This window comes from Triticum dicoccoides, chromosome 2A (genome assembly GCF_002162155.2).
Source record: "Triticum dicoccoides isolate Atlit2015 ecotype Zavitan chromosome 2A, WEW_v2.0, whole genome shotgun sequence".
In the NCBI taxonomy this organism is placed as follows: Eukaryota; Viridiplantae; Streptophyta; class Magnoliopsida; order Poales; family Poaceae; genus Triticum; species Triticum dicoccoides.
Genome location: NC_041382.1, coordinates 713194905 through 713219999, shown reverse-complemented (window position 1 = coordinate 713219999; position 25095 = coordinate 713194905). Strand labels below are relative to the sequence as shown.

General features: G+C 42.5%; 3 protein-coding genes and 1 pseudogene across 3 annotated transcripts; 1 reads left to right on the top strand and 3 right to left on the bottom strand.

The window, feature by feature from the left end:
• Positions 1-4114, bottom strand: part of LOC119356505 — a 9467-nt pseudogene extending 5353 nt beyond the window's left edge.
• Positions 4115-4494: 380 nt separating this feature from the next.
• On the bottom strand, positions 4495-10256 carry LOC119356503 (nucleolin 2-like). Its single transcript, XM_037623465.1, has 20 exons — positions 10095-10256; positions 9412-9512; positions 9157-9326; positions 8756-8953; positions 8477-8647; positions 7727-7813; positions 7526-7621; positions 7306-7383; positions 7115-7219; positions 6797-6880; positions 6659-6718; positions 6493-6561; positions 6278-6421; positions 6100-6191; positions 5906-6023; positions 5706-5794; positions 5538-5622; positions 5340-5431; positions 4880-5229; positions 4495-4775 (listed from the first exon to the last, which is right to left on the bottom strand). Exons 2-20 carry the CDS (start codon positions 9491-9493, stop codon positions 4747-4749), a joined length of 2199 nt encoding a protein of 732 aa, XP_037479362.1. The 5' UTR covers positions 9494-9512; positions 10095-10256; the 3' UTR covers positions 4495-4746.
• Positions 10257-13856: 3600 nt separating this feature from the next.
• On the top strand, positions 13857-14793 carry LOC119356504 (protein NOI4-like). The gene is made up of 3 exons (XM_037623466.1): positions 13857-14014; positions 14110-14361; positions 14445-14793. The coding sequence occupies exons 1-3, from the start codon at positions 13991-13993 to the stop codon at positions 14481-14483; spliced, it is 315 nt and encodes a 104-aa protein (XP_037479363.1). The 5' UTR covers positions 13857-13990; the 3' UTR covers positions 14484-14793.
• Positions 14794-14887: 94 nt separating this feature from the next.
• LOC119356502 (serine/threonine-protein phosphatase 6 regulatory subunit 3-like) lies at positions 14888-25089 on the bottom strand. Its single transcript, XM_037623464.1, has 20 exons — positions 24895-25089; positions 23810-23965; positions 23622-23725; positions 23064-23150; positions 22904-22979; positions 22725-22799; positions 22546-22599; positions 22041-22100; positions 21759-21875; positions 20962-21056; positions 20630-20832; positions 19715-19812; positions 19433-19536; positions 19200-19365; positions 18979-19101; positions 18682-18764; positions 17603-17744; positions 16609-16638; positions 16188-16258; positions 14888-16089 (listed from the first exon to the last, which is right to left on the bottom strand). The coding sequence occupies exons 2-20, from the start codon at positions 23846-23848 to the stop codon at positions 15462-15464; spliced, it is 2355 nt and encodes a 784-aa protein (XP_037479361.1). The 5' UTR covers positions 23849-23965; positions 24895-25089; the 3' UTR covers positions 14888-15461.
• Positions 25090-25095: the final 6 nt, after the last annotated feature.

The following is a 25095-nucleotide window of genomic DNA, read 5'->3' as shown; positions in this document are numbered from 1 at the left end:
TCACACTTAGCAACCGTAAACATTTTGCCTCATTGCATAAAGTACGCAATGGCCCTGATAAATGTATGCTGCTTCGCCCAAACAACATCAATGTCCTCAATTTGTGCCAAGACACCTTCTGAAGTATTTTGTCAAACTTCTCACTAGAATTGCTGACATGTTCATCTTTATCATAATCAGCAATTATGATCGACAAATGCCGAACACTTGCTCGAATTGCCCCGGATTTCAATCCATCTATAGTAGCACACTCATTTGATGAAACCATCCCTGCCAATACATGCATTAGGTCATGCATAACATAGTGTGAGCCATCCTTTTGGAAGAAGCCCAAATCCACTAATTTTTCCAAATATTCATGCCCTGTTTCCTCCAGTCTTATGGTAGGATCTTTGCACTGCACAAAATTTTGTGATATCCAGGCATGGACCAATTCTTTCCCATCAAATCCGTAGTCCTCTGGATACAAAGAGCAGTATGAGAAACACCGCTGAAGGTAGACTGGTAGATAATCATAACTGAGCTTCAAGATGGGTAAAATATCATCATCATATCCTTGAAGAGATTTCCGTTTGTCCCGAACTGTCGTCCAATGCTGATAGCTAACTTCTGTGCTCAGAAGTGCACCAACACTTTGTGCAGCTAGTGGGAAGCCTTTTAGTGCTTTAGCAATTTGTTTCCCAATATATTGCAAACTAGGATGGTGCTCGCAGTTGTCATTGCGAAATGCACATGCCTTGAAAAACAGCCAAAACTCCTTCTCATCCAGACCACTCAATGTGATTTCATCCATAGTTCCTATCATTTTTGCCACTGATTTTGTTCTGGTTGTTGCTAGTACCATGCAACCTTTTTACTTTATTACTTTTCAATGGAGCCAAAAGTTTAATCCATCCACCCCTGTCCTTCTCTTCCCACATATCATCCATTACAAGCAGAAATCTTTTGTTTCTAATATTTTCTTGAAGTATCTCCTGCAATTTATTCAAACTGCTTTTTTTTTCATATGGTCTATCTTCACATACATGATCTAGGATCTGAAGTGTTAGCCCCACTACATCGAAGTTAGTGGATACACAGACCCATATTAGCAAATCAAAATGATCTTTAATTCTTTTAGCATGGTATACATATCTAACAAGCGTCGTCTTCCCAATACCACCACTGCCAACCACTGGCAGAACATTCAGATCACTAGATCCCCCCTTTATCAACAGATCTATTATCTCGTCTCTCTCTGCATCTCTTCCGTACACCTTATACTCAATCGGAACAGAAGTTGTCATGCGATGATCCCTGGCAATATTCTGACTCTTACTTGATGTTGCCATGGTGCGCAAGTTCTCAAGCTGAAGAACCCCCTTTACAGAATTGCTACTACTGCATAGAAGATTCACTATTACATTGATCCTCTTGGAAATGCTATCTTTAATCTCAAAAGGCAGCATGTTACAATGAGCAGGCCCCTCTTCTTCACGTTTCCTTTTTCTGCCACGTGAGATCCAGTCAGTTATTTGGCTTGTGGCGCTGCATACTGATTTAACAACAGAAGATAGAGTGGATGAAGACACATAGCTTCCCTCAAGATTAGTACCAGTAGGAGCACTACAACCTTTCCCTGCATAAGAAAACTCTCAGTTATTTGGCGACAAGCAAACGAAAGCCACTTAAGCAAAGCAAATATTATCATGCAAGTGCTAATAATTAATAAAAGTTCCAAAATTTAACAAAAGCTGAATTCAAAAAGATAACAATTAAGCAAGAGATAATCTGAGAGGTGATGCCTACGATATTCAGCTACTCTTGGTTACATATTACGCCTACATAAAAAAAACTGAAAGCAATAAAAATGGAACAGTAGAGAAATATGAAGCACCTTCTGTGATCTATTGCTCAAGTCGGTAGTAGTCAAGCTCATCCATCACGTCCTCTGAATCATAAAGTAGCTCTCTGAGACCATCCAGTGACAGGGCCAGAGGCATATTGTCAATCCTCCTTCCCTCGGCAGCAGCAAGAACCATCTGCACGTCCCTCATCTGAAATTTGAGCTTCTCCACATCTTCAGCAAGCCCGATTTCACGAGTCCAGGCTTCCATACGTCCAGTAAAGAAGCTGTCAAGGATGCTTTGCACCAGCCATCCTATTGTTGCATCAACCACCGTGCCAAGCAACCCCGGCATCTCTCCCGGCACACCTATGGCAGCACAGCAACAGCAGGAGCAAAGGTAGGCCTTGCACAGCGGAGAAACCAAACAGATGGTCTCAGAGGAAAGGAGAGTTTTAGTGAACCAAAAGGCAGGCAGCAATTCAGCAAATGAGAAGAGTCTAACAATGCACCAAAAAACAGCTAACTTTACCAGGTAACACTAGCATCCCTTCAACTGACGCACAGGCCCCTCATGGCAAGCTCGAGGTGGGGTCCGCACGGCCGTGGAACTGTGGAAGTCCTTGATCAAGTCTTGGCTCCACAGTCGCACAATATTGTATGACTGTGAAATAGACTCCTCTTTACTGATAAACATGACTTAGCTGTCAGCCATGTGGAAAAGACGAGCTTATGATGTTACATGACAATTACAGGGTATTTTCGTGGAAGCTGAGCCTAGAGAAGAGAATAAAGGATAAGCAGTGGTCCTATAGCAGCCTGAAATCTGTGGACGCATATGCATACTGAACAAATGGTACAAGCAGTAGGGGACAAAACATCACAAGGGCTCACGCTATCACTAGGCTTAAATTGAATCCTCATTAGATACTTTGACGTTGATGGTTTCTGATAAGTATGCGCAACGTCGTACCTAGCGACAAATTAATGAGATGCTTGATGTCAATGGTTTCCACAACCTTGCACCCATCAACCAAGTAATGAGATGCTTGATCTTGAGGGTTTCTATACAACCTTGTATCCATCGACAAAATTTTGGTATGTAGAACACGCGCAGCTATCTATGACAGAGCCGGGCCAACGACTGCACGGGTTGATTCCTCGAACGCGGTGTCCCTAGAGATCCCAAATGGCTATCATGTGTAGGACACGTTCCCAAATTCTAAAGGCAGTAGGAACCATAGCAAAACCATTTTATTTATTTTTGAAGCGGCTTTGTATGTTCAGTTAGCATAGCAGATAACCAGACTGCACATCCGCTTGGTATGAGGACATGGGTAATCTGGCCAAGGAAGCAGCGTATGGTACCAAAAAAAAAACAGAGACTTTTCTTACCCTCGTGCTGCGGACCAGCGAGGCTGCGAGGGTGAGCCACCAGGGCCAGGGGAGGGCCATGGGCACGATGAGCCCACGACATCGATCCTCCACCGCTCGACGGGACGCTGGGATGGAGATCGCCGACGTTGATGGCTGCGCTTGCTAGGGCCACCACCCGCGCGTGGACCCGGCGCAGATTCTCCGGTGAGGCATTTCCTCGAACACGTCGAGGGCGCGAACGGGGTGGACAGCCGCGACCGTGGCCGGGATGCGGGCAGGCGCGCACGCCGCGGTAGACGGGCTCGCCCATGGGTGGCGCGAGATGTGGTCGGGTGGTGGATTCTGGTGCGGTCACGAGCGGCGCCGAAATGCGCGCTATAGGCGTCTGCTCGAGGTCGAGGGGGAAGAGAGTGGTGCCGAGGCCGTGATGAACTGCTCTCCGGTAGCGGCCGTTTACAAGACAGCGCGCCTCTACAGTCTACATGAGAATTTGGTCTTTCAGGAAACAACTACGAAATATTTAGGAAATCTGGCCAAAAAAATCTGACTTTTTTTACATATGCACAAGAACACTTTCATGGGGAAAAACAGAAACTATCTGATTTTTTCTACATATGCACAAGAACACTTCCATGGGGAAAAACAGTTTCTGTTGGCATTTGGTTTCTTTTCTTTGCTTACCTGCGCGGCTGATGGAAATTCTGCCATGCGTGCGACAGCCTGATGGAATCAGGATCGCAGCATGTAGGTACGCCACGTTTCCTCGCAGGCACCTCAGCTGCTACAATCTCCCCCGCAAAATGGAGTAACGTGGCTGCTCACAGTGTTGCGGCAAGCGGAGGTGCCGAGGCGGGCTGCTAGCCGTGCCATGAGACTGAACAGCGTGGCCATCGATGTTGCGGGCTAGCATTGCAAAGGCTTCACAACATGGGCGATGCTGCAACCACTCATGGCCCAGCCTATCTTTATACAAAAGATCAAACACGTTGCAGGGCCAACAATCAACAACAAAGCCTTTTAGTCCCAAACAAGTTGGGGTAGGTTAAAGGTGAAAACCATAAGCGAAAATCTTTTGGGTTTCAGGGGCCAACAATATTCAGTAATATTTGATGTTGTATAAGCATCTACAATGATTTTTCCCGTTGCATTAGCTGCAAAAGTGCAGGGATGAGTTCTCCCTGGTTAAATCTTACTCCCTCTAAGACATTTCTTTAACATGTTAAGTGCTTCTCACTACTGTTAAGCTAAGTTGGATACCCCAAGCAAACAAATGAAATATGCATATTAAAAGGTCAAACAAGGCAAGCCAGGAGGTAATATATATATCTGACCAAAATTCATCACGAGTATAAATCTCCCAAACAGCCGACATAGTCTGGCAGATAACCACCACGGTCCACAATAATAATAATAATAATAAGATAATATAAAAACAGCAAGTATGAGTCTCCAGGCAAAAACGAAAATGGTCGACATTTCACTAGTTTGGCGTTTCACTAGGAGCGGGTTGTAGTTTCTCGCGAATCACCAAGCTCAGTCATCGCTCAGTCATCACCGAAAGTTATCTTCTTCCCTGCCAAAGAAACAACAAACAAATGTCAAAACCAGTACTGTACTTCTCTGCCAGAAAGCAAATGAAACTAGAGCAGACTGGTGTTCATGTAGGCGGGACGTTACCTGCACTAGGTGTGCCAGCACTCTGCCTGGGGGGTGCACCACCCCGACCACGGCCCCTGTCACTCCGGCCGCCTCTGTCACCCCGGCCGAATCTTCCACCACCTCTGCGGCCCGAGCCCCCGTCAAACCTTCCACCTCTGCGGCCCCCGCCCCCGTCAAATCTTCCTCTGCGGCCCCCACCCCCGTTAAATCTTCCTGCGCTCCTGTTACCACTATCAGCGCCATCTCTGTTATCTGCCCTAGGCTTGGCTTCATCAACAAACAAGCTCAAGCCTTCTCCAATGTTAGACCCGTTCAGCTCGAGCGCTTTGGGCAAAGAACTGATGTCATCAAATTCTATGTACGCTATCCTGCAGGACCAAACCAAGCAGCCAAGAGTCAGTTACAAGAAACGAGGATACGGGTTGACCTAGGAGCAGATGCATTCTATATGCCAGAGCGCTTTGGGCAAAGAACTTACCCTTTGCTTGCGCCAGTATCATAATCCTTTGGGATTGAAACTCTTCTAATATCTCCACATGAGCTAAAATGATCTTGAAGCGAGCTTCGGATCTGGTGACAGTAAACATTTAGATATAACACAAGACTCAAAACTTTTCACTCGATCAAATCAATCAGATTTTTACCACAAAAAGACACATTTAACTCTTTGAATTACCTCATCCTCCCCAAGAGATGAATCAAACCCTCTAACAAAGGCAGTACTGCTTTGACCAGGCTTCTTGAAAGAACTATTATCCCTCCTGAAAACAGAAAATTAAGGCGCATCAATGGTTAGCGTGCCCAGGCAATTTCTAGGAAGATTATCAGTGAGATAGAAAATCACCCGCTGCCAGGAGTCATCGCGCCTCGCTCACGAGCAAAATCAAGCCTGACAGGCCTCCCCGCCAAATCTCCTCCATTTAATTCGTATGCCTAACAGGGTCGGAACATGGATAACCAAATAGAATTAGATGGCAATTAAAAGCTTACTTCACAGATCAGCTGATGAGACTACATGGATCACAAAGAAACATAGTGAAGTACCTTTTGAGCAGCTTCAGTTGTAGCAAATTCAACATGTGCAAAACCCTTGAAGCTCCCATCATCAGCGGTAGCAAAACGAATATCCATAACCTCACCAGCCTCCCCAAAAAATTGCTTCCTACAGGATGTGGAACAAATGAAGTTAAGAACATCTTTCAGAAAAGATGCAATAATAGCACATCTCACAAACTTACACTTGTTCAGTCTCCACATTGTATGACAGATTCCCAACAAAAAGGGTCTTTGACCCAGTAGTAGCTTGACCACTGCTGGCAGGAGTTTTTGGCTGCAACAAACAAAGTTGGCTGAAGTCAAGCATCCATCAAACATAAGAGGAAAAATTAGAACAGCATAAATATACTCCAACCATACTTCGTTCTGCTTGGATTTTGCCACCGACACCGATTTACTCTTTTCCTCATCACTGTCAGAGCTCTCTTCAGAACTGTCATCATCATCACTGCTTTCTTTCTTGGCAGCCTTAGAGACTGGCTTGGCAGCACCAGAAGATGAATCCTGAAATAGAGTAAGAAATGCAATATGGATCAAAATGTTCAGACGGAAAAGCAAACACCAAAAATAAGCACCTTAGGCTTCTTTTGTGGAGGCTCTTCCTCATCACTCTCATCAGAACTATCATCAGAATCATCCTTGGACTGCAAATATTGAATTACAACAAGATCATTTAATGTACAACAAATATCACAGAAGACAATGCTTTCAAGAAAATAAAATTTTAAAAATTATGCGTACATGTTCACTCTTTTTCTCTGTTGTCAGAGGCCTCTTCGCAGGAATAGTAGATTTTGCTGGCTGCAAAACATTGGAAGGAATTTTAAACCCTGCACAACAAAAAAGTGACCAGGAGTAAGCAAGTAACAGAACACTTACTTCATCAGAATCTGAATCCGAGTCACTATCTGAGCTGCCACTAGATTCTTCTTTCTTCACAGAAACTGTTTTAGCGGTGGTATCCTGGACACAGAAAGTAACCGCATTAGAAAGATGGCACAGACAGAAGATTTTGCTTGCAGCGAAACAATGTGAAAGACAAATATCACAAGAGAAGTTACCAAGAGTAAACAAGTACTTCCTCCGTTCGGAATTACTTGTCGCAGAAGTGGATGTATCTAGACGTATTTTAGTTATAGATACATCCATTTCCGAGACAAGTAATTCCGAACGGAGGGAGTACAACAGAGAACTTACTTCTTCAGAATCTGAATCTGAGTCAGAATCTGAGCTATCACTAGATTCTTTGCCCTTCTTAACAGCAACAGCCTTGGAAGATTGAACTGGTTTAGCAGTGGTATCCTGGAAATATATTGAAAATGTTAGTATCACATTATTTAGAAAGAATGATGAAGCCTTAGTTTTCATATAACTAGTAGGCTGATTACCTCCTCCTCAGAGTCAGAATCAGAACTTTCACTGGATTCTACCACTTTCTTGGCTACTGGTTTTTTAGTGACCATATCCTGAAAATGTTTATCCAGTTAGGACCAACAAATCTGAGAATTAAACGACAAGATAAGAGGAATGGCAAGTGCAAGAATACGTTTTATGCTTTTGTACTCAATTATCTCACATAGAGATACATTGCTAGAAATATGATCTTACCTCATCTGATGATTCATCAGAATCACTGTCAGAGCCGTCCTGGTTTTTCTTTTGTGCAGTGGCAACCGCAGAATTCTTCACTTCAGTAGCTGGCTTCTGAAAACCAATTAAGTGAAACATGGTGAAATCAGGCAAAATAATATTTAAAAGTGCTATTTAAAGATGAAGCTTCCACTTCGAAATCAGTAGTTAAATGACTACCTCAGAGTCAGAGCTTTCAGAATCAGAACTTTCACTGGATTCTTCAATCTTCTTGGCTGTTGCTGGTGCTTTAGCGGGAAGCATATCCTGCATACATTGTTACACTCAGGACTAACAAAATATTGCTGGTGAAGACTGGCACTTTGTGCATACTCCGCAAAATAACCATGATAGCAACAACGGGAAGTATGAGACCAAGCACATAGAGTACTCACTGTCTGATTCATTATTCATATAACAGTGCTAGTGGTTGAGTTCAGAATTGAGTGTACCCATGTGTTATGTTAGTATTTTTGGAAAATAAAATCAGCTCAAGTTCATTCATTATATGCCAATAATCATCACAATACCTTTTGTAAGCATTCACAAATTTATTGATTTAGATATACAATAGTCATGCACCATATTCATTACTTCAATACAAAATAAACTCGACATACATTTTTCCTTCAGCACACAAGACACAGCTCAGAAGAAATTTAGCAGTTCAAGGTCTCAACTAAGATGTGTTGTTGTGGAAAAACATACAAATTAAAAATCTGGAGCAAAAACGGAACCTATTTTCATATTGCATCAGCAAGAGGTCCATCAAGGGAAATAAAACAACGAACATATCTAGCTAATAGCATAAGCTTGAAGTTTTAACATACAATGAGACAAGAAAGAAAATTTGAGGACTATGTAACAACTCATATTAGGCAATAGAAGGGAAAGAATAATTATGAAGATGTCATGGAAACAAATACTCACTTCATCCTCATCAGAGCTGCTGCTATCTGAATCTTCAGTCTTTGCAGCAGGTTTCTTTGAAGCGGCAGCAGGTTTCTTTGCAGGTTCATCATCGGAGCTGCTCTCGTCACTACCATCAGAGCTGGACTCCTGTTTAGCAGATTGTGCAGCCTTCTTGGGTGGGACCATCACCTGGGAAAGATGATACAGAAATAAGTGAAAATTAAGAGGAAATCACATACAGATTAGTAGATAGAAAAGGAGAAAGAATAATTATGAACATTTCACTAAAACACTCACATCCTCATCGGAGCTGCTGTCAGAGCTGCTGCTGTCAGACTTGACTTTCTTTGAACCATTGCTAGCAAGTGCAGCAGGTTTCTTTGAAGCAGTAGCAGGCTTTTTTGCAGGTTCGTCATCAGAACTGCTCTCATCGCTGCTATCAGAGCTGGACTCCTGTTTAGCAGACGGTGCAGCCTTCTTTGGTTGAACCATCACCTGGGGAAGATTTATTTAGAAAATTGATTTCAGAGAGTAGTGAAAATATACACCTAGGTGACAACGATGACACAAGCAATGAATGCAAATTATCTTCATGCAGAATAATTCTATGCAGTATCATGTTTAAAATAATAAACTTCAAATACACAATGCATGTTACTATTTAACAAAAAAGGCAAAGAGAACAACAGGTGAAGCACCTCGTCCTCGGATTCTGAAGAATCCTCATCAGAACTGCTGCTCTTGACCTTCTTTGGAGGAACCTTCTTGACTTTAAGATAATTCTTCACAGGCACGGCCTTCTCAGGTGCAGTTTTCTGCTTCTTGCCACTGGCAGCCTTCTCGATGTCATCTTCCGCATTCCTCTTGCCTGCAAATTGAGATCACAAGAGTTATGCCACAGAATCATATTACTAAATAGAAACAAGGAGACATATGGTTACTCAAATATAAACCTTTCTTTCCAGATTTTCCATCTGGGACCAGCCCAGCGGCAGGTGCAACCGCAACAGCAGACTTCTTGCTCGACTTACCCATGGTATGTATTTTCTGAGCTCTGCACAAGGAGATGGGCGTCAACTTAGGAGCAACAAACACAAACATCGCACAATTCATCTACCCTGGTATGGGAAAACAATTCATCTACCCATCTACGCAAGCTACAGAATTTCTCAGGGTAAGTTTTCATCGAATCATGGGCAGCTCGTTAATACCAGCAACTAGACATAAACACGGAACAGCATAACGAAGCAGCACAGGACTACCAACGTGTACTACAAAAAAATCTATGGCTAAGCATAATCAGGGCATATCTCGGGCTGAATCCTACCCGCTCGACAATTGCAAAGGATTTTGTCTCGTAGAGGCTTAAACCGAAAAAATCAGAGAGCATCCTACAGGTACAAACGATTCGAACCGACCAGCCTCGCAGCGAACACAAAATCAGCGCTACCAGCTACGGGCGACGCAGCTGCGAACTCGACCACGCCACGGCGCTGTCGGAGGAGCGGCCACTCCTCGGAATTCAGGTCGCCGAATAACGAGCGCCCGAAGTCCACCGATCAGCGCGGGTACGATCGACGCAGGGGAGCACGGAACAGCGAAATAAACGGTCGACGGGGGGAGAGGGGCGACCCACCGGCGGAAGCTTGGCGGCGGCGGCGGTGGAGGCGGGGAGGAACCCTAGTTCCCCGAATCAGCTAGGGTTTTGGGGAGGGTTTGGGCGAGGCAGACGGCGGCGGCTCGGTGTTTATAGGAAGGGCGAGGCACCGCACCGGGTCTCCCGATTGATTGAGGGCCACGCCCTCCGGCCGCCAGATATGCGATTTTTGCGTTTCTTTCCCCTCGCCTGCTTTCGTGTTTTTTCTTGGCCCGCGCGAATGCTCGGCTTGGGGTGCGATATTGGAAATAGTGAATTGCTGGGGTGTGTCTGTAAATGTGCCAAGGTTTTTTTTCCTCCGCCTGCGGGCCTTGGTCCGTCCGAGCTTGCTGGGCACCGCGTGCGTGGGCCTTGTGCAGCGCCGGCCCAACGTTTCCGTCTAGCATCAAAATCCATCACATCCGTAGGCCCAACATTTCCGTCTAGCATCAAAATGTTCTTAAAAAAAAACCTCAAAAAGGAAAAATCAAAGTCCATCACATTGTTCTAAAAAAAGGGTCCGTCACATTCAAAATAGTTTTTTTTTGTATTCTAAAAAAATCAAAATTGTTTTTTGCGGGGCACATTAATAACGATAGCTCAAGGGGGAAAAAGGACAAATTTTTTTTGCGAGGAAACTTCCGATCTACTCCCTCCGTTCTCAAATAATTGTCTTTCTAGAGATTTCAATAAGTGACTACATACGGAGCAAAATGAGTTAATCTACACTCTAAAAATGTCTACATACATCCATATGTTGTAGTTCATTTGAGATGGCTAGAAAGATAAATATTTAGGAACGGAGGGAGTACTAATCATGTCATGGCACTACAAAGAACACAGAATGACAGAAATAACAAAAATTGCATCCATGTCCCAGACCACCTACTGACGACTACAAGCACGGGAGCTAGCCGAACGCGTGACTCCGTCATCACCTTCCCTCACCGAAGTCGGGACAAACTTGTTTTGGTAGACTGTCAGGAAATCATCGTGACAAATTGTTTTAGTAGACGATCGGGAAATCATCGTGCTAAGGCCCCACAGGATCAGCGCGCCATAACAACAACTAGCGCCATTGAAGAGAAGTGTGGATCAAAAGGATCCAACATGTAGACACATGAACGAAGACGAATAAAGACTGGATCCAAACAGATCCACCTAAGACTAGCATCGATTAAATCTCGCGAGATCTGTCGAATACCCACCTTCACATGCCCTCTAACAACTCTAGATGCATTACAGTATTGGGGGCTAGACAGGGAGAACCTTATTCCATCTTTAGGGAGCTGCCACCATCTCGTCTTCCTGAATAGGATATAAAACGTAAGCGAACCCACAAAAACGCCTAAAAACGGTGCAATATCCCTCCTGGCAGCAAGGGCCACAATCCATCGTGCCTCCATGGACCTAGGGCCACCAGAGATAAGACAGACCGGCGGGAGGCAGAGGAACCGTAAGCTTTTTTGAAAAGAAAACAAAAAGAAGGACAAGTCCATGTTGATAGTGATCATGGACAAAATTTACAACTCCATTTGAACCAACCACTCGTGGTGGGATTAGTCATCTGTGTGTTCTTGTGGTGTCTCTAGTTTGGATTTCCAATTTTTGTGCCATAGTATTTCAAGTTTGGAGAACGTATAAGGGAGTAGCTGTCAGGAACAGTCATGAACAAAGTGTATCGGGCTATCATAATTGTACCACTCTCTTCTCACAAAGGATCTTCCCTTGATATTATTCCCCTCGTTTGCCATGGTGCCCGGATACTTTTTGACCAAGAAGGTCAAGTCTTCTTCAAAGTCATTTACCATTCACGATGTGTCGACTTCTTCCTCAACACTTTCTTCAACCTTATATTGTTCCCTAGACGAGCGCAAAAACCACTTTCTTGGCCTTCAAAGCAAGCTTTGTGTTCTTGGCCGCTTGAGCACTTGGTCACCGAAAAATCATGGATGGAGAAGGATAGTACTACCTGAGCCGGAGTCAACTTGTTGTATCGAGGACAACGACGCCCGACGCCTCACTCGCGTTTGCAACAACATCAACGGCTATGGCATGATGCGACTATGGCACCCGGCGACGATCCAGCAGCAACACAACTTAGGAGAGGGCCGTAGCCATCACTGCACATCACGGGGAGAGTGAGCACAACATGACAGGTCGGGCGTCCAACAGGCGAGGGCAGGAGGAGCAGGACAGCGAGCCGCCGGGGTTGGGGACAAACGGAGAAGTGCAAGGAACGGACAAAGCTAGTTCTTGTGAATCGAAAATCGATTCAGTTCAACCAATTTGGACAGCTTTTATTCAATGGGTATTTGGGTAATCAGTTCAGCTGTATTTATGAAAAAGAGAAAAGTATACTTTTCATCCCTCAACTCTTGATGAAGTCTAGATTTGGTCCCTCAACTTTAAAACCGGACAACTTGCACCCTCAACTACCGAAACCGGATAAGGTTCATCCCTGGACTCGGTTTTGACCGGTTTTTGGTGTTGACTCACCCCGGTTTTGACCGGTGCTCATTCATATTCCTGTAATTTTTTTATATCCGTGAACTTTTTGAAATTCACATACACTTTTCAACTCCGCGTAGTTTTTTCAAGGTCGCGTATTTTTTAAAAAATAAACATACCTTTTTTCAAATCAGCGAACTATTCTGAAATTCGCGTACTTTTTTCAAATCCATGATTTTTTAACATTTACGTACTTTTTCCAAATCCCCGTATTTTCCCAAGTTTGTGTAACTTTATCAAATCCAAGTATTTTTCAAAGCCATGAATTGTTTCTGAAATTTGCATACTTATTTCAAATCCACATGCTTTCCAAAGTCTGCATTTTTTTCAAATCCGTGTTGCTTTTATAATCCATGAACTTTGTATGAAATTCACGTACTTCTTTCAAGTTGAAATAATTTTTGAAATCCACATATTTTTGCGCAAAAGAAGTCCATATCCGCGTACTTTTTTCAAATTCGCATAAAATTTTCAAATTCGTGAACTCTTTCAGAAAAAATGTACTCGAATATGAAAGGTGCATCAATTTTAAAAAATTAAATGAACTTAAAAAATAAATGAACTTTAAAAAATATGCATATTTGAAAAAGTACATGAACTTGGAAAAAAGTACGCCGATTTAAAAAAAGTACACACATTTTAAAATGGTTCACGTATTTAAAAAAAGTAACCGAATTTGAAAACAGTACGTAGACTTGGAAAAGGTAGGCAAATTTGAGTCGAAACGGTCAAAACAGGGGTGGGACAGCACCAAAACCGGTCAAAACCGTGACCAGGGATGAATCTTGTCTGGTTTGAGAAGTTAAGGGTGCAAGTTATCCAGTTTAAAGTTGAGGGACCAAATCTAAACTCCGCCAAGAATTAAGGGATGAAAAGTATACTTTTCTCTATGAAAAATAGTGTAAATTGGTTACCACATGACACATGTGGTAAGCAATCCAAATTATTTATGAAAAAAAATAGTGTAACTGGTTAAAAGGGGCAAATCGTCAATTTCCCCAATGAAAAGAGGCCTGCCTCGTCGCGTCCATTATTAGAGGTGGGAAAAACAACGTGTCACATGCAGTTTGCAGCGCATCGTCCATTTGCACGGCGCTCCTGGACGGCCGGTGAGGAAGGCCCCGAAGCCCGGTTCCGAGGGAGACACCGCCAGCCTATTTTTTGCGTGGGAAAGGAACGGACGAGGTTCCCCCGCTCCAAGCACGGCCGCAGTATAAAACGAGGGGCCTCCCCTCCACCTTCGATCACCACCCTCCCGTCCATTTCCACCTCCAATTCTCTCCTGGTGGTCGCGGCTTCCTCCTCGCCTTCGATCTCCTTCGCCTCGTGCCCGGCGGCCGGTCGGGCGGTCGTCTGAATCCTTTCTACTCGCGCGGTCTAGCTCGATGGCCATGGCGAACAACCCCACGGTGCGTGCACGTTATACTGTATCGCTGGTTCGGGCGGTACATACAATTGACCTGTGGTTGACGTGGTTGGTTCCCCTGTCGTGTGTGTGGGCAAGAAATCCGGACACTACGCGCAGAACAAGGGCCGGTCGCTGCCCAAGTTCGGGGAGTGGGACGTGAAGAACCCGGCCACGGCCGACGGCTTCACCGTCATATTCCAGCGAGCCCGCGACGACAAGAAGACGACCGCTGGCCCCGGGAGGCCGGGCATCCCGCCGGCCTTCAGGAACGCCGACGGCGGCAACGGCACCATCAAAACCGGCAACGGCTACCCGTACGCCAGGGTGGCTACACCCAAACGGTCCAAGGTACGTGCGTGCGTTCTCTGCGCGCGCAACGGGCGTGCCTTGGTTTATCGCGTGCATTGACGCCACCAACTTTTTGTCCGCAGAAGAAGAGCTGGTTCTCCTGCACCAGCTGCCGATTCTGATGCCGTAGCTGCTTGCCGTCGTTGGTGAGAGAGATCCGATACTTCGCCGCGCCACGACCAGAAGCACGTACTCGGCGGGAGGCGACGGTGGAACTTTTGGCGATCGTGGTGCTTCTGACCCTGCTCGGTCGCCGCATCTCACGTGCAGAACATCATCCATGAGTGATGTCTCCCGTTGATCTGTATGAATAATTTGTGTCCAATAAAAGGGGGGAAGTGGCTAGTTATGTAAAACGACCTGTGACTTGTTACCCTATTGTTTTGCAAATGTTCATGCTAATCATGCCATAAACACGAACTGTTCGCTTCATCACCACAATCACAAGTTCGATTCATGTGGCCTGGCAGACATTTGATTTGAAAGCAATTATAAAAAAATCAATAGCTTGAACAGACACAGCGAGTAAAAAGCACTTAGAAAAACAAAAATGGTATCCAAAGTATTACATATTGTGCATACGAGAATAATAATCTGCTGTCTGAATTCCAGTCAAAATTTTAGTACTACTAAAATAATAGCACCACCTAGAGGAATAATGAACAAGTATCAGAACCGGATATCACCAATAATCAGTTATTTACCGGACACGACACAGTACAACCCAGCACCGTGATTGCAGAAAGATAGATATGTCTACTTTATCAACATGCTGCGCCATATGCCCCCAACAGACCGAGTACGGTGACACCATAACAACAGACCTCCAAAAAAATTCTGAGGTAAGACAAGCTCGAGCAGCTCGACTAGACCATGTTCAATTCAAGCGACCACTTTTGCATCTTGGGCGCGAGGCAGGGCAATCTAATGCATATTGTACAGCAGAATATCAATACATCAGCCCCTGAGCTATTTAGACAAGAATGGTCTCGCCGGTTCCCCAAGCACCTGCACTGCACCTCCATGAAATCACAAGCCATCCCGGCATCGAGCACCATGGTGAACAGAACTGTGAATATACAGCTACCCCCGGATCCACTTTATTTCTCCTGACTTTCCTCCTTTTCCTGCTTCTGTTCACCCAGGGGAGATTCCACATTAGCGCTTCCATCAGCTGGTTCAGAATGGCCAGTTGAATTGACATCCGGCGAATGTGGTAATGTCTTTTCTACTGTGGTATCAGGAGCCAAGGATTCAACCAAATTCTCACTTCCTTGTTCTTCTCCTACTTGTCCTGTACCAGGCATAACGCCATCAGTGGCATCCATCACCTTCTCACTTCCAATCTCACTACATGGAACGGCAGTATTCTCTGATACCTCGCCAGGTTCAGCATCTTCCTCCGTCCATTCAACACACTCAGCTGGACTCTCTTTTACATCAGGAGTTGATGGTCTGATGTCATTTTCCAATTTATCAACAGGGCCATTTGACAGTACTGTTTGACCAGACCCTTCATTTAAGTCCCTGTCAGAGGTTGCTAAAAGTGAATCCGAGCCTTTTGTGTCATCTATAGGGTCACCAAGAACGACTTCATCCATATCATCATCATCCACATTTGGTGAAGGCGACTCCAAATTTGCTGAAAGGGAAGCTTCTGGGCCATCATTCAGTGCTTTATCCTCATCAAACGCAAACCAATTGGAGTTTGTAAACAGGGAGCCGCCACTGCAAAGCATATTTTTCATCAGCCAGTTCATTTTGCCGACACCAAATGGAATGTACTTGCGAAAAGATATGGCCAATTTGCATGGACAAGAAAATACCTATCAGGATCGTCACCAAGACGAAGAGAGTTAATAACTACTTCAGCAGCTTCATCATCAAAATACACATCCTACAGCAGATAGTAACAACCAAAACAGACAATCACATTACATGTACCAGGAAATATAAATACTGTCATGCTATCAGATACTACTCCCTCCGTTCCTAAATACTTGTCTTTCTAGGCATTTCAACAAATGACTACATACGGAGCAAAATGAGTGAATCTACACTCTAAAATATGTCTACATACATCCGTATGTAGTAGTCATTTGAAATGTCTAGAAAGACAAGTATTTAGGAACGGAGGGAGTAGTATATAATAGTGCATGAACTTAAGCAAGCAAAATGTGATATTGTCATGTTATCAGATACTGTACATAATGGTACATGAACTTAAGCAAGCAAAGGTGAGCATACCTCGTCATCCCGCTCTTGTGATGCTTGAGCCTGCATACATACCCACAAAAGAGTTATTCATCAGATGAATCTGAACATAGCATGTACTGTGTAAGCTCATAATCGATAGAATATCACTATACGCTGAAGATCTAATACATAAATTTAGCTTTACACGTTGTAGGAAATGTTAGAATTTGGAACAAACACAGGTCCATATACTACATTATTAAACAGCAATAAGTCTGCATATATACTATTCGAGTACTCCCTCCGTTCCTAAATACAAGTATTTTTAGAGATTCCAATATGGACCACATACAGAGCAAAATGAGTGAATCTACGGAAGCGGATTAGGAGCACTCGGGTGCTCCACCCCCCTATATTTCAAAAATAATTTAATAATTCAAAAAAAGCCAAAAAAATCTTGGATATATTTTTGAACCAAATATGACTAGGTATTGTACTCATATAAAATGTTTGGCCAAGGAATAATTCTCGTTGACTTCAGGACAAAAAAAAAACAAATTTATGATGACAATATAGCATGAATAGTACTTGTATCTAGCATTTTTTGGGAAATCTTTGACCCCGGATACAATAAAAGTCATTTCCTATTTAAATCTTTTTATACAAGTGCAATACCTGGTCATGTTTGATTCTATAAAAAGTTCCGGGATTTTTTGACTTTTTTTGAATTACTAAATTATTTTTGAATATAGGGGGGCGTAGCACCCGAGAGCTCCTATGCATTTTCGGTGAATCTACACTCTAAAGTATGTCTATATACATCCGTATGTAGTTCATATTGAAATCTCTAAAAATACTTATATTGAGAAACGGAGGGAGTATTATCTAAAGAAGTACTCACAAAAACTGACCCATTATACAAATTAGATGAGTATGAAAGAACTAAAAAATACATGCCAAATCAAGGGATCAAATACGACTGTTCTATACTAAGTGATTAGCTATACTTGACAGAACTAGTGGTATATAAGAAGAAAATACTGACCTCATCAACATCTTCACTAGGGTAAATACCATATTTGAATGCCTGGCTCAGATTGCTAGCAAGTGCAGCCACATCATAGTCCCTATCTCGGAAGTCTTCATCGTCGCTGTCCCTACCTCGATCCTGCATTGACGTCGGCCGGCTGACCAAAGAAATATTTCAGCAGATGACTTTCCCCATATAATGCAGGACATTTAACAAAGCAAGTTAAGCACATACATGAAGTCTGGACACTGGAATAACACCCAAAAAACATACTCCCTCTGTTCCTAAATATTTGTCTTTCTAGACATTTCAAATGACTACTACATACGGATGTATGTAGACATATTTTAGAGTGTAGATTCACTCATTTTGCTCCGTATGTAGTCACTTGTTGAAATGCCTAGAAAGACAAGTATTTAGGAACGGAAGGAGTAGATGAAATGCATGCATATTTTCTTGCCCTTTTTGAAGTTCTTAAGGTCATATGGGCATGCAAGGCATGGGTGACCAGAATAGTGGTTCCTCTATTTGAGGAAAACTCGGTCACCTTCAACTGATTATTATTAAAAGTGAAACATCATAGTATTTTCCTTTCGTGCAATTGTGTCGAAGCGAAAGTTTTGTTGAAGCAGTGTCATTCACACAAGCTTCGATGTGCAATTTGATCATAAAGAATAGTCATATGTCCATCTAAATAAAAAAGCAGAACAACAGGGCAGTAGGCAGTAGCTATGGAGCAAAAAATTATGACAACTGTTTGCAACCAAAATCAACAATTCAGGCAGCCCAATTGAGCAGAAACACAACATTACCGATAAAAGTTCCTCTGACAAGTGAGTGACTGACAAGTCAATAAATATGCATAATACACTTTTGGAGATCAGAGCAGCACTGATGCACTTAAACGCATCACATTCTTAAGACAAATCATACTGGTGTGTATCATTTTCATTTAACAGAGCAGCATTATGATTCATATAGAAGCCATGAAAAAAGGAGAACTCAACACAGAACGTACGATTCAATAAAAAATCACATGCAAATACAGAGCTACAGAAGATGGTTACATAAAACAGAAGTCAGGTGTCACTTACCCACAAGCCCATTGGTAAACATTTTCTACCGTGTTACGCTTTGTTAGGATACTAGCATGCCACTCAGTCCAACCAGAATTTTGCTGCAATCCAATTAAGTGTAACAAAGTTCAATGTAATGGGCTCAACCAAAGCTCAGTGCAGGCCATATAATAGCGGCAAGGTAAATACACAAAGAAATTTTGGCAAGATATGGCAAGATGTCATTGCATGTCTACTATAGTGCCCATCACACAAGGGATCCATTACTAGCAAGGGAAATAGTAGCAAAATTTCCATCCACAATTAAATTTAAACCTGCAAATGTGACTGTATTGTGCTGTTGCTGTTGGCCAGCTGAATGAGCTTGTTGGCTATGCGTGTAATATGACCAACAAATCCAACCCTTGGTGGAGTTCTTCCCTCTGAAGATAGGGTACGCTGCAAGGAGAGTAATAAATGAGTATTTCAGCAGGAAAAGTAATAGAACCATCAGCTGGTTCAGAGTAAGAAATCAACAGTGACATACTATTTTGTACCTTAGTTAAATCTATTGACAGAGCAGAGTTCTTCTCAGCTTCTAAAATTCTTGTAACAAGTTCACATTCATCAAGAACATGCGCAATCAGATGATCCTGTTTACTCTCTAAACAGGAAACGATGATGTTCTCCACATGATGGTGCAAAAAATTGTTGAAAGGGTACCTGATGGTGAATTCTTTGTCAGCTCTTTAACAAGATTATGTGAAGCAGATTGCAGTGCGTAACTTACTCAAAGAATAGATTTATAACATGCTTGATTGCTCCTAGGTCGATCAAACGCATTTCAGCAACTTCACTACCAATAGACAGTAGGACAGAGATGAACTCAACAATCTGAAAAGGGAAAATAACCACCATCAATAATAACATGGAAAGCATAGCAATTACCTTGCGGGAGTAAAGAAACATATAAGTAGTCATATGACTAATAATAGCTCAAATGTCTACAAAGCAGTGCTCGTTTTATGACTAGTTCAAAGCAGTACATCTAAACAAATTAAGCAGCACATACCTTCAAGCGATGCTTTCCAAGAGGAGGCTGTAAGCTACCATATGTTGTCGGCAGAATATTTTCAGCTGATGAAACATCAAGCAGCTTCAACAAATCACCTGAAAGTGATGGACAGGAATTTGGAAACTTTAAGGATATTATTCTTTGAACATTAGTTTTTTAACAACTACTCCCTCCGATCCAAAATAAGTGTCACACTTTTGAACTAAGGTTGAACTAATCTTAGGTCAAAACTGCGACACTTATTTTGGATCAGAAGGAGTAATGAATATAGGCAGCGTCCGCACTTCATATTTAGTACTTAACAGAACCAAGTGTAGAAAGAATGGGCACAAATAATTGTGTGGGATTTAAAACTGAAAGATAACTAACAAAGTATTCATGTTATTTCTGAGATGTATATAAAACATGTTCTCTAAAGAGAAATATAATATATATCTGTGCTACTATAAAAGGTACAACTTCGGTAGAATCCAAATGATCTCAACCATACAATACAATCATATCTAATAGCTCATGAATTAAATTTGACCTTTGCAAATTATCTCATAATGAGGGCTAAGAGTTAATCTTGACTTGAGAAGAAATTAATCCTTTAATCATTTTTTCTCTCAACAAATTGCCCAGGTCAATAACTAACAAAGACATTGCGCTTTCGTGGATACTTAGATTGTCCGTGTTCTTGATATTTGTAAAACATGCATTGCACATGCCAAATTACTAGTCCTTCAATTTTATTTTTCCACATTATATTAGTCCTTCATTATGTGTATCATTTGCTATTTGTATTTCAGTATGGATTATGAAAGATACATAATATAAAACTAGCAGCAGATCATGAACATTTAAGCACTGTAGCTGGTGTCTCTCCATGTGAAAAGATATAAAAACTTAATAGCTAAAGCAACCACTAACCAAGGCTATCCAGCATGCCGTTAACTGTTTCTGGACTTGCAGTGACCAATGTTCCATGACTTAACTGACTACGGAAAGCTTGGTAGGACGCAGATACAAGTCTCTTAGGATCTAACAAAGATATGCACACTGACAGTGAGTGGACCAGCACTGATTTAGGTCTTGAATCTTCAAAAGCATGATGAAACAATCTCCCCACAAAACTGCAAATGCGAAGTAAAAAAGAAAAGAATACACAGAGGTGTGCTCAATACCAAAATGAAACTATAAAAATCCCAAGACAAGATAGCATGTTTAGTACTACAATGTAAGAGAGCACAAATATTAAGCACCTAGGACTGGAAATTTTTGTAGCAAGTGCTGGAGGGGCATATCTAGTCACTGCACATAGGATTTCAGCAGCATTTGCATGAACCTCAGCAGAATCCTGCAATGGAAATTAAAAGGAGTCACGTTGACAATAAAAGCATGAACCGCAAATCCCCTAGAAACAATGAGAGGAATTTCAACAGTGGAGAATGACCGCTATTCATACATAACTTGTGAAAACATATAGCCACCTTAAAACTTGACATGGTGTAGCTATAGAATGGTGAAACATACATGGGCATAGCCCGCTTGTTTGACCTTACATTGGTATGGGTGCAGAGCAAGAACTATACAACAACTACCGTGCAGATGTAAACCAGAAACTGGACAGAATATGCTAACATCTGAAGGTGATTATTTATTTCAAAAGAAGAGTTAACAGTCATTAAAGTTCAGACTGGAGAGCTGTAGCCAATCCAAAGTAACGGATAAGCATAGATAAACCCAAGTCAAATCAATCCTTAGGCATCAGATATACATAACATATGTTAGTGATACGTTGAATTTTGAGCAAGTTTCTGCTAGAAAAGATTATTCAATTTTCAGCTAACTCACAAATGGTGCTTTTGGAGAACAATGGCACTTTGGCTAATCAAATTATATGCAGAAGGCTAGCCTTTCAGGGCACATCATTTCTTAAGGAGTAGCATGGTGCGGACAAACATCAGCAGGGACAATTTTGAAATAGTTTGAAAATCCAATAAACAGTACAGGTGAACAATTGACATGGTTGGATGCTAAAGTAATCTTTAGTTCTTACGGATGAGCTGAACTTGTCAACAATCATCTCAAGGACTTGTATGTCATCTAACCATTGCATTGAATCCGCATAACTTGAATACATAGTTTCATCAGCGCCGATTAAGCGAATCAACACCTGCAATACGGACCAACAAACTATCAAATTTTCTGGGAGGATTTAATTAATCTTACTCAAAATACAAAGTATACTGAGTGTATCACTGGCATGTAGGCCCAGGGGATGCTTTTTCAGTGTTGGAACCACTGATAGATGGGGCAAATATGATTGTAGTAAACTAACCTCCATGATAGAAGTAATCCCAATAAGATCAACAAGTTGACTAACTATTTCAGGATGGCTCTGCAGGAGAAAAACAACAGCACACAAAATTTTAAATGCTAGAATGAAATGCACATAAAGAGAAAACAAATTATATGGATACTCCTCCACAAATATAAATAAAATACACACGTAAAACGGAGATGCCAGAAATGGCTTTACAGATGTTTAAGCCTCGAATAGCTGTAAAACTAAGATGGGCGTACAAATATACTTACCGTTTCCAGTAATTGACTAGTGTTTGGCTCTATTACTACATGCTAAGTCACTGATTCTGGTATAAGCTGGCTACTCTAGAGAAGCTGCTGCAGCATCAGCATAAACTCCCACATAATTCAATTGTATGCTAAACATACAACAACCACTATTCAAAATGATACGTACTAATGCATAATTAAGGTACACAAATGGCTGACATGGGTGATAACTTATGGACGAACAAAAGAACAGATGACACTATACAAACCTTCACATAATTCATAAGTGGGAGTGTCTTCCGCATCATCAAGCAAATAACAACCTGCAAAGCAGTACAGTGATGTCCACTTAAAATGTCAGGATAAAAGTGAGGGCATTGCCATTTAATCAGCGAGAGAGAGAGACCAAAATTGCCCAGCAGTCTAGTCAATGATTGCATATAAATACCTTGCCAAAGTAGCCAGCCAATAAAGTCCCATGAGGATGGTCAGGTTTCAGGAAGGAGAAAAGTAAATTCATAAGCTGCACAGATAGCACAACTAATCAGTTGCAGAAGAAAGGAATTACACCATGCTAAGAGAACATTTTTGCATCAAGATGAATGGAAAGCTAAATGCAAGACATACATCTTCATCCTCCACTAATGTCTTCAAGATGACATCCACTTCACATATGAATATTTCACAAGCTATAAAAGGAAATCTGCAAACCAGGCACTAATCATAGTGAGCGAAGTTCATGTTAGGACAAAGGATGAGATGGTGTTATAAATTAGCCTTGCTATACCTAAATATCCTCTTCTTTTCAGCATCTTCAGGTGTCTCCTCCACAATGTAGCGGAGCAGTAACTCGACTTGAACTTTGTCTCGCAAACTACAACATCCAGAATGAACAGATAGTTTATTGTAAATAATCATACAGTGCTCTCATAGTTATAGTATCTTAAATACATATTAACATTATTTCCTGCTAAAGATACATGGCTTTTCATCTTCTGGATCATAAACATTGACCAGTCCAGGTAACAAAACAGTGAACAGTGAGTTAAAAGGGTGAAACTCCATTTGGTTGATTAAATAAGATTTAGAGATAATCATATAAGCAGTCGACTTCAAGTCAAAGCTCAAGTAGTAACTTTAGGCCAAATTTAACACAGATATTAGTATTTGAGCACAGAAACATGCATAGCAATCATACTAAGTACCTATATATAGATAATCATACATAAACAAAAACTTAAAACAATGTCAGCAAATGAAGAGATTCAAATAAAATATAAATGTTAAAATACAGCTCGGAAAACGAAAAAACAACACAAAGAAACAGTGTTAAGAGAAACCGTACAAATTAATTAGGCGGGTGTTCAGTGCTTTGCACTCCTGGATTATTTCATCCTCGTCAAGAAGGTCTTCCAACTTAAAATTTTCCTTGTCTAAAATAGTATCCACCTGAAAGAATTAGAAAAATGTCCATTAAATAAAAACTCCAAATTGTTCCCTACACAAGATATAACCAAAAGTGCAAGCACTCACCGGTGATGCGGCAGAAAGTCCAGGTACATGCCAAAACATCTTGTACAATAACAAATTATGTCGGAATCCAGCTCCCTCACAGTCTCACAAACCAAGCAGATTTAATGCTCAGATGTCCACTTTGTAAGCTGATTCATGTCCAGTTCAGAATAGACCCTGAAATAGTTGATTGTGAAATGAGACGGAGTAATAAGTTCAATACTTCAATTGATGACGAAGAGTCAGCTTCGGTAGTAATCATGCATATCCTTCACACACTACAATCGACCCATTGTCTGTATTTTGGTATTTATACCTCAAGATATTTCGATAGACACTAAATGGGAAAAACCTAAAATCAGAACATGGACCAAAGAGGCCAAACAGACCCCCTGCAAGCACAGCCACAAATACCAGCAAAACTGAAAACCCTTAAGAAGTGAAGAGCAGAAAGTTCCCCCAAAATGGTAACCGCGTTGTATTAACCAGCACCTCCTACTCACAAACACCCAACTCACAGCAAAAATGCATTCCCCAAATGCCCAGACTCCAAATCCTCACACAAGTGCGCCTAGAGCCACAGCCAACCCACCATGGTCTCCTCGAAGCAGAAAGGGCGAAGGCAACAAACTACGGAACCTGGGACTGATCGCATCAACTTGGTAAGCGAAGCACAAAAGCGCATCAATCAACTCAGCTAAAACAGATACCATGCCCCCAAACTCCCCACTCCGCATCTCCGAACTCCAAAGCTGGGCCGCTTAAAAAAGGCAGGGGAATCCTACGAGCATCCAGCACCGCAAGCACCAATCCCCGAAAGCGAAACCGCTAAAGCGAACAACAACGCCACAGCCGCCCCCACCCACTCAACTCGGACACGCGATAAAGTAAGCGCACAAACGCAAACCGCTGTCATCCCCCAACTAGCTTCCAGTTACGCAAACCAAACCCGCTGTCATCCCCCATCTCCGACGCATCGAATCGAAGCCCGTGGCCAAACACATCACAAGCACCGCCCGGCGCGACACGAAACTGGGTAGATACAGACTACAGAGCCAGCAGCGGCCGGGAGCTCAACAGGAGGGGGGAGGAGCGGAGTTCCTCACCGGACGCCAGCGGAGGCGCAGCGGAGAGGTCCAGCTGGTGGTCGTCGTGGCGGCGGCGGCGGCTGACGAGAGGGGGAAACCAGCAGCAGCGGGTGGGCAGCCCTCTCACGCGATCACGGGGCCCTTCTGGAGAGCTGGCGCCGTGGAGCTGGATCCGGGGGCGCCTGGGGCGGGGAAACCCTCGATCGAATTCGCCAATCG

Excerpts from the sequence above, each read along its gene's own strand:
- LOC119356503 (XM_037623465.1), bottom strand. The coding sequence starts at position 9,493 with ATGGGTAAGTCGAGCAAGAAGTCTGCTGTTGCGGTTGCACCTGCCGCT. Across the intron at positions 7,814-8,476 it reads GCAGCTCTGATGAGGATGAA|GATATGCTTCCCGCTAAAGC; the intron begins GTGAGTATTTGT and ends CAATGTATGCAG. Across the intron at positions 5,795-5,905 it reads CAACTGAAGCTGCTCAAAAG|GCATACGAATTAAATGGAGG; the intron begins GTACTTCACTAT and ends CGACCCTGTTAG.
- LOC119356504 (XM_037623466.1), top strand. The coding sequence starts at position 13,991 with ATGGCCATGGCGAACAACCCCACG. Across the intron at positions 14,015-14,109 it reads CCATGGCGAACAACCCCACG|AAATCCGGACACTACGCGCA; the intron begins GTGCGTGCACGT and ends TGTGTGGGCAAG. Across the intron at positions 14,362-14,444 it reads CTACACCCAAACGGTCCAAG|AAGAAGAGCTGGTTCTCCTG; the intron begins GTACGTGCGTGC and ends TTTTGTCCGCAG.
- LOC119356502 (XM_037623464.1), bottom strand. The coding sequence starts at position 23,848 with ATGTTTTGGCATGTACCTGGACTTTCTGCCGCATCACCG. Across the intron at positions 19,366-19,432 it reads GTTATAAATCTATTCTTTGA|GTACCCTTTCAACAATTTTT; the intron begins GTAAGTTACGCA and ends ATTCACCATCAG. Across the intron at positions 16,090-16,187 it reads CTTGGTGACGATCCTGATAG|TGGCGGCTCCCTGTTTACAA; the intron begins GTATTTTCTTGT and ends TATGCTTTGCAG.